At 36.6% G+C, this 7,696-nt stretch overlaps 1 protein-coding gene across 1 annotated transcript; it reads right to left on the minus strand.

The window, feature by feature from the left end:
* Positions 1–2,353: 2,353 nt before the first annotated feature.
* On the minus strand, positions 2,354–3,278 carry LOC104210576 (uncharacterized). The gene is made up of 2 exons (XM_009759504.1): positions 2,751–3,278; positions 2,354–2,584 (listed from the first exon to the last, which is right to left on the minus strand). The coding sequence occupies exons 1-2, from the start codon at positions 3,276–3,278 to the stop codon at positions 2,354–2,356; spliced, it is 759 nt and encodes a 252-aa protein (XP_009757806.1).
* Positions 3,279–7,696: the final 4,418 nt, after the last annotated feature.

The raw sequence follows: 7,696 nt of genomic DNA on the forward strand, positions 1-7,696 counted from the left end.
ACAGTCCAATATTTGCTATTGCCTGCTGTAATGACATTCCATTTATGGAAATTCCAGCATTTGCCATGAAGTAGTACCACACTGTATGTGCTGCAAAGGATTTGAAAAACACATGTGACATAGTTTCCTCGGCTGGTTCTCTACAACACCAACATCTTGAGGGTAAACAATATCCCAACCTCTTGAAAAAATCATCCAGTGGTATTCTTCCTTTCCAAACTTTCCACATTAAAAATGCAATCTTGAAAGGCAAGCCCTTGACCCAAATATTTGTGAATACTGCATTTTGATCCCTCCTTCTCCTCACATAATCCCAAGCAGATTTGACAGTGAAGTAACCTTTTGGTTCCATCATCCAAAAAGGTTTATCTAATTCATCTGAGAGAGCTGAACGTTTGATATTAGCAATGATATGACTGACTATGTCGTGTGGCAATATCTGCATTAATCTTGTTTCATTCCATGTTCCTTCCAGCACTACATCATGAACATTATGGATTGACTGATCACAGTAGAACTCAGGTGGTGTTGTGAAATACAATCCACCCATCTCTGTCCAATTGTCGAACCAAAAAAGAGATGACCCCATTCTTGGTTGCCAAATGATTTGGTGTTCAATTGCCTCCCTACAGTCAAGCATTTTCCTCCAAACATGGGAACCTTGTATCCATGGTACTACAATCGCATTCAACTTTTTGCAATATTTTTGGCACATGAAAGAACTCCAAAGTATTGGTTTAGTTCTAAAATTCCACAATAACTTACAGAATAATGCCCTTGACATATCATGTAATGAACGAAATCCAGCCCCTCCTTCCTCTTTAGGTAGACACAATGAGTCCTAAGATGCCCAATGTCTTGCCTTTCCTCCTATAGAATTACTCCAAAAAAACTGAGCAATCATTTTGTGGAGTTTATTTATGACAGAAACATGTGGATTTACTGCTAAAGGCAGATGAATAGGCATTCCTTGAAGCATATGGTTAATTAAGACTACCCGACCTCCAATTGATAAGAGTTTTCCTTGCCATTATTGGATCTTATCCAGTACCTTTTTCATCAGATCATGATAATATTCCATTTTCCTCTTGGCGTAGAATATTGGAAAACCAAGGTATCTGAATAGGAACTCCTGCCTGTTAAAACCTGTTATCCTCTACACTTTGTCTATAATGTCCACATTTGTTAAATTATGTAGGTATACTGTAGATTTTCCTTGTTGATTAACTGTCCAGAGGCAGTCTCATATGCCCTCAGCACTTCCATAATCAACTTTAATGACGTAGTATCAGAAGATGAGAATATTATAATGTCATCTGCGTAGGAAAGATGATTGATTTTGGGGCTCCATTTTGGTAACCCAAAACCACAGAAATACAAGTTCTGATGTAATGAATTGAGGGCTCTTGATAAAGCTTCAGCAGATATGATGAATAGAGTAGGTGATAGCGGATCACCTTGCTTGACTCCTCTTGTTGATTTAAAAAATCCATAGGGTTGTCCATTCATTAATATAGAATACCAATTGTAGGAGACAATTCCAAACACGATTTCAATTATTCTTTCCTCGAAGCCCATTTTTCTCAAAACCTTAGTCATGAATAGCCAAGACAGTCTGTCATAGGCTTTTGTCATGTCCAATTTGAGTACAACATTTAGTCCTGCTATGGTCCTCAGTCTTATATCAGTTGTTATTTCTTGAGTCAATAAAACATTTTCCACGATGCTCCTACACTTGACAAATCCTGCTTGCTCATCAGAAATTAGTGAAGGTAGTAAGGGTGCAATTCTTTCATGAATGACTCTCGAGAACACCTTATTAATAAAATTCCTAAGGCTTATTGGTCACAAATCTGAGAAAGTAATCACATCCTTCTTTTTTGGTAGCAGCACTAAGTTGGTATGAGTGATGTACTTGGGCAAATCCTTGCCTTTGAAGAATTCTTTTGTCATAGCAAGGACATCATCTCTCACAATGCTCCATCTCTGTTGAAAGAATTTACCTGTGAAGCCATCCGGACCCCCAACACTGTCTGCATTTAAGCCAAAGAGAGCCTGTTTGACTTCTTCTTTGGTAGGTTGTTTCAGTAGTTCTTGGTTCTGCTCCAACGAAATCATGTTAGGGACATGATCTATGATCCTAAATGAGGTTGGTACAACATCTTCATGAAATTGCGACATAAAGAAACTGATTGTTTCTTCAGCCATCTGATCATTTCCTTCTATCCAATTGCCAGCACTGTCTTGAATTCTTTTTTAATTGCAGCCTTTTTCTTCTCTTATTCACTTGTACATGAAAGAACTTCGTATTGCGATCTCCATCCTTAAACCATGTCATGCCTGCCTTTTGTCTCTAGAATTGCTCTTCCAAGGCCAGGTATCTAGTAAGTTCTGCTTTCACCTTGTTGAGCCTCTCCCTATTCATACTTGTGGGACTAAGTTCGAACTGAGCTTCATGTACCAGAACAACCTCTTCTAGACTTGCAACTTTTTGGAAAATATCTCCATATGTATCCTTACTCCATCTTGATAAGAACTTTTTCAGTTTCTTCAATTTGTTGTTGAAAATTATGAGAGAGGTAACCTGAAAGTTTGCAGCTAGGTCATCCACCCAATTTTCTTTCACAACAGGTTTTGTGATCAGTCCAAAAATTTAGGAATCGAAATTGCTTTTTGGTAGTTATCAGATTTGGATCACATTTAATCAAGAGTGGGAAGTGATCTGAGCCTATTTTTGATAAGTGAGTCACCTCCACACTTGGGAAAAGTTGCTGTAGTTCCATATTGCCTAGTACACGATCCAGTCTTTTAAAAATGCAGTCCTCTTCAGCCCTACCATTCCACCAAGTGAATATACTTCCTTTGAATCCAAGATCGATGAGGTTGCATGAATTTATGCAATGCCTAAAGTCATCCACTTCGTTTATGGGTACTGGAAGACCACCAAACTTCTCCTCCTCATCCCATATTACATTGAAATCCCTACGAACAATCCATGGAGTAGTCATGTCACTTGCCAAAGCGTAGAGAGTATCCCATAGTTTTATACGCTTGATATGATCACATTTGGCGTATACTAGGGTAAGGATAAATTCTTGTTGGGTATTGGTGTCAGTTAATCTCAAAGTGAGTTGCTGTTGCATGTCAAATAATACCATAACCTCAAAATCATCATCTATGAAAGCCCATATTTTATTAGAAATGTTGACAAATACCTGTGCAAGCCCAAGTCTGCTCCTATATCTTTCAAGTTTCCTCGACTGTTGCTTTGGTTCCATTAGTCCGACAAATCTGAAATGATACTGTCTATGCATTGTAACAAGTTTTTCAAAAGCTTGTTGTGTGTTCACAGATCTAATATTCCAGATGATAGCATTTATTTTAAACAATTGATTTAGAACCTGCCCTCCTTGTTTGAACACCAGTACCTGGAACACTTATGTTTTCCTTTTGCTGCTTCTTTTTTCGTCTGCCTGCTGATTTCACTTTATCCATAACTCTGGGAGATAAATCACCTTGTCTTGCTATGTGCCTGAAGTTTTGTGCAATAGATTCCTCATCCATATCTTGACCATGAGTATCTTCTTTATTCTCCTCTTCAACATTCTTGTTTTGCTTGGTAAGTAGAGAATTCACAGTTTTAGGAACCAATTCAGCGTGTCCTTTAGAGGTTTTCTGGTTTTCTGGAGTTATTGAAGAAGCAGGAGCTTCTGTTGGATTGGTAACTTTTTTGGCTTGTAGGGTAGAGGTAGGTGTAACTGGTTTTGGCATAATGGGATTGATGTTGAGGTTGTTTTCTGGTGTAGTTGTAATTATGTTAGGAAATGGTTTATCTGGGGGGTCTGGGATAAGTTTTTGATTTGGATCCATGACATGAATAACTTTCTTTTTCACCTGTTTTTGCACTGATTTCTCTGCAGAATTCTGATCATCTTCAGCTATAACTTGCACTACATCAACTATTTCTTCTCCATATGATCGAATATCATCTGTATTTATATGATCTTCCTCAGAATGATATTCTCCTTCCTCTTCTGATTCATTCTCATTTTCATTTTGAGACTCCCACAAACGACCTAACTGACTATTCCCAATAGCTAATGATTGTGAAGGAACTTCTTGGTAGGATTGATTTGTGGTGACCAGTTGATGCAAATATGTTGCATGTTACTTTATATTGACATTGTTGGTAGTGTCCTCATTATTTGGTCCTAATTTTGTTTGGATAAAAGTCCTATTATCCCATTAAACTGTTGATTCAGTTTGTCCTGCTGGTGCTACAGTAAGCACATGCTTCACCCTTTGTGCAGGACTTTCTTTAGTTCCTCTTTGGTTAGCCGTCAACTGAGCTTCATTCCCATTCACAGTAGTCTTAGCAAAGTTACCATTCTCAGAGGCTACTACATCAGTAGTGATTGGATTAAATGCTCGTGCATCTGCATTCGATTTCCCAGTAAGAGCAACAATTTGATTGGGATTTATTTGTACTGGAGTTTCATTCACTAAGGCCAGTTGGTTAGTCTGATTAGTCTCCTCATCTTCCACTACTAGTACAACATATTTATTAGCTGTTTGTAATTATTTTCCAGTATCCTTATCACCTGCAATCACTTCATTCCTAGCTGTACCATAGCCTTCAGTTTGTTTACCCTTAATAAGTCTCCTATTATCTCTCACTTCCTTCCATTGTGCACCAACATTGCCAATAAACTTGCCATTTGAAAGGATCATTAGAGGAGCATTATCCTTTCCTTTATCAATATTCATATCCGTTACTGTTTCATTAGTGATAGCCTGCTCTTTATTTTTATTTTTCATGATTTCAGGGTGAATCCTCCAACATTCTAGCATGTCATGCCCTTGTAGTTTACACTCTTATCTCCCAGTCACCCACTCTGTTCTTATCTCTTTTGTGACATCATGCTCGATATCCATACGAATTTTCTTGGGCAAGCCAGCCATAAGATCTACTAATACTTGACTTTTGCACAACTTGGCCTTGTTTTGTTAATTGTTGCCACATCTAGGTGAAGAGGCTTACCAATAGCACAGACCAATGAAAATAGGCATTCCTTTACAAAGTATGTAGGCAATAAATTTGGAAATGAGATCCATGCCATTACCTTCGATGTTTCCTCGTCAGTTGTAAATCTTGAATCGTATATCAAGGTTCTCAGTTGGTATTCTTGTCCAAACTTGCCCCTCACATAATGTACACCTTTCGACGAGAACTCGATATAATCCTGCCAAAGTGTGAGCCTTATCAAAATGTGCCTATCTCGAAGAAAGCCAATATTGCATTCCCCTTTGATCCCGCACTGCAAAGGAAGAATTTTGCGTAATTCTTGCAGTTCTGGCCAGCCATATGAGAATTTACATACGACTGCCCAATGTAATCCTTCGATGTGATTCATGCGATCTACTTCATATTCAGAAAACTTCACCAAAGGTTTCCCTTGCAAGAAAGTTGGACGTCTGATAGGGATTGGTTCAATATTGGAGGAAGTTTTTGGTGTTGCGTTGTTGATAGCATTTGGTTTTAGCACAACAGCGTAGTCCAAATGTTTTGAGTTGGTTACATGATCCATAGTGATGGTAGTTGGCGCATGAGAAGGTAACCCAACCCCAACAGTGGGCTGTTCACCTGGCGATGAGGCCATAGAAGGCCTGTGCGATCATGTCGCCAAAGTTTGAAGATTTTGACCGTTAAGAATTCATATGAAGAGCATAATTTCTTGGAATTGTCGAAGCTACAGTAACTCCGTGTTTTAAAAATTAGATCTGTAACTATTGGGTAAAGCTTTGAAAGAGTGCTTCAACACATCATAGAATTGAAAGAAGAGCAGAAACCTTCACTTTACAAAGAAGAGTAACGATACAGTTTTGCTGAAGAAACTCGATGCTACAGTAATGTGAAAACTAATTTTAAGATCTGTTGCGTATTGATATAGAATTTAGGACAAAACAAAAGGAGGTTGTTTGGAATGAGAATGTTGTTCTTTTGGGACCAATCTTGAAATCTTACCTTGCCGGATGCCGGAATTATGGCCGATGAATAGTGGCGGAATTACTATTCATTGCAGGTATACTGGAGGACGGATTTTGTATTGGTGGTAGGCAAGTAACTAGTTTTGTAAAAGCACTTAATGAGTCAAGATTTTGACTAATGAGATTCCACAAGTGAAGCTATAATCAACAATGTGTCCAATAATGTTTAGACAATCACAACAAACAAAAGTCATTTTTTAATTTAAACAAGAATGTGCACCGTATCATGTTGGTTCCAGAAAATATTTTTCTCCAAACCTCAGTCAGGTACCTATTCTTTACTTCCGCTGTTGAAGCTGCAAGTCAATGATGAGGTGACTGACTTGCAGAAGATTTCTTTGTTTCGCTCCTATTTAAACTCTTATTCGTCACTACCTTTTTACCTTTTCATTTTGCATATCACTACTCACTTTTGAAGTAAAATATATTCATCAATATGCAACACACATTACCGCCTATTATTATCATGTTTGTTTCTCAGTCCCCAAATTCTTATAGCAAATATTTGTAATGATGATAATGCTCATGATTGTTCTCATTTTCATATGTTCAATTGCTTTCTAGCCGAGTTTCAACCTTATTTTTATACCAAACCATTGGCAAACCTATATTATCCATGTAAGTTTGCATGTGGCTGAACTTGCTGTTGATTCATTTGATCTTGTAAGATATTACTAGTGATTCATTTATTTACACATCTAGTTTCTGCAATACTCATTCATAATATATATTATTTTTATGAACAAAGTATGCAAACAGATGCACATACCTTTAAATTAGTTTTTATCAACTTTTTCTCTTTCACTAGTAAATGGAGTATCTACGTCAAGTGAATTTGATTTTGTCTCTTATTTATTTGTTCAAATCCATCCTACAAAATTTAGTATTATCAATAACCGCGCGCGCGCATATATATATATATATATATATATATATATATATATATATATATATATATTATCATTTACTAAAATAATTTTTCAAAAAAAAAAAAAAGACCTCATCCTAACGATGCTTTTGAATAGAAAAAAATGCACGACTTTTGAATAAAGTTCATCAATTTTATGCACACAAATTCTCTTAATACAATATTCATGATAAGATTTATTTTCTTGAAGGATTAAAATCTCATAATTACTTAATTTTGTGAATAAAATTCATCAATTTTATGCACACAAATTCTCTTAATACAATATTCGTGATAAGATTTATTTTCTTTGAAATTGATTCTATTCAAGCCTTGGTGGATTAGTTAATATAGAGTTTAATATTTTCTCATTCGAATAACTAAGATTAGTTGCTGAAGAAACATGAGCAAGTTCAAAAGTGATATGCCAAAGACTTTTGAATTGACAAAAATCCCAATAATTATACTCTGCCCATAATTTAATTCTTCCCGGAATCCTATGTTTTGATACAATCCTAAGAAATTAGGGGTATGTGTTGTGTGCAAGGCCAAAACGTTTTAGTAGAAAGGACTAGTAGTAACTTACTAGATCAAATAAATCAACAGCAAAGATAATATGAGTTTGCAGATGATTTGATATGGCAAGAGTGAGGTGGAAACTCAGCACAACCGAAAATATTAAAGTGTGAGACAGGTGTTTGATTGTGGATTGATGAACTTAAGGGATATGCAATATAGGGT

The sequence above is a fragment of the Nicotiana sylvestris genome, chromosome 8 (assembly GCF_000393655.2).
Source record: "Nicotiana sylvestris chromosome 8, ASM39365v2, whole genome shotgun sequence".
Classification (NCBI taxonomy): domain Eukaryota; kingdom Viridiplantae; phylum Streptophyta; class Magnoliopsida; order Solanales; family Solanaceae; genus Nicotiana; species Nicotiana sylvestris.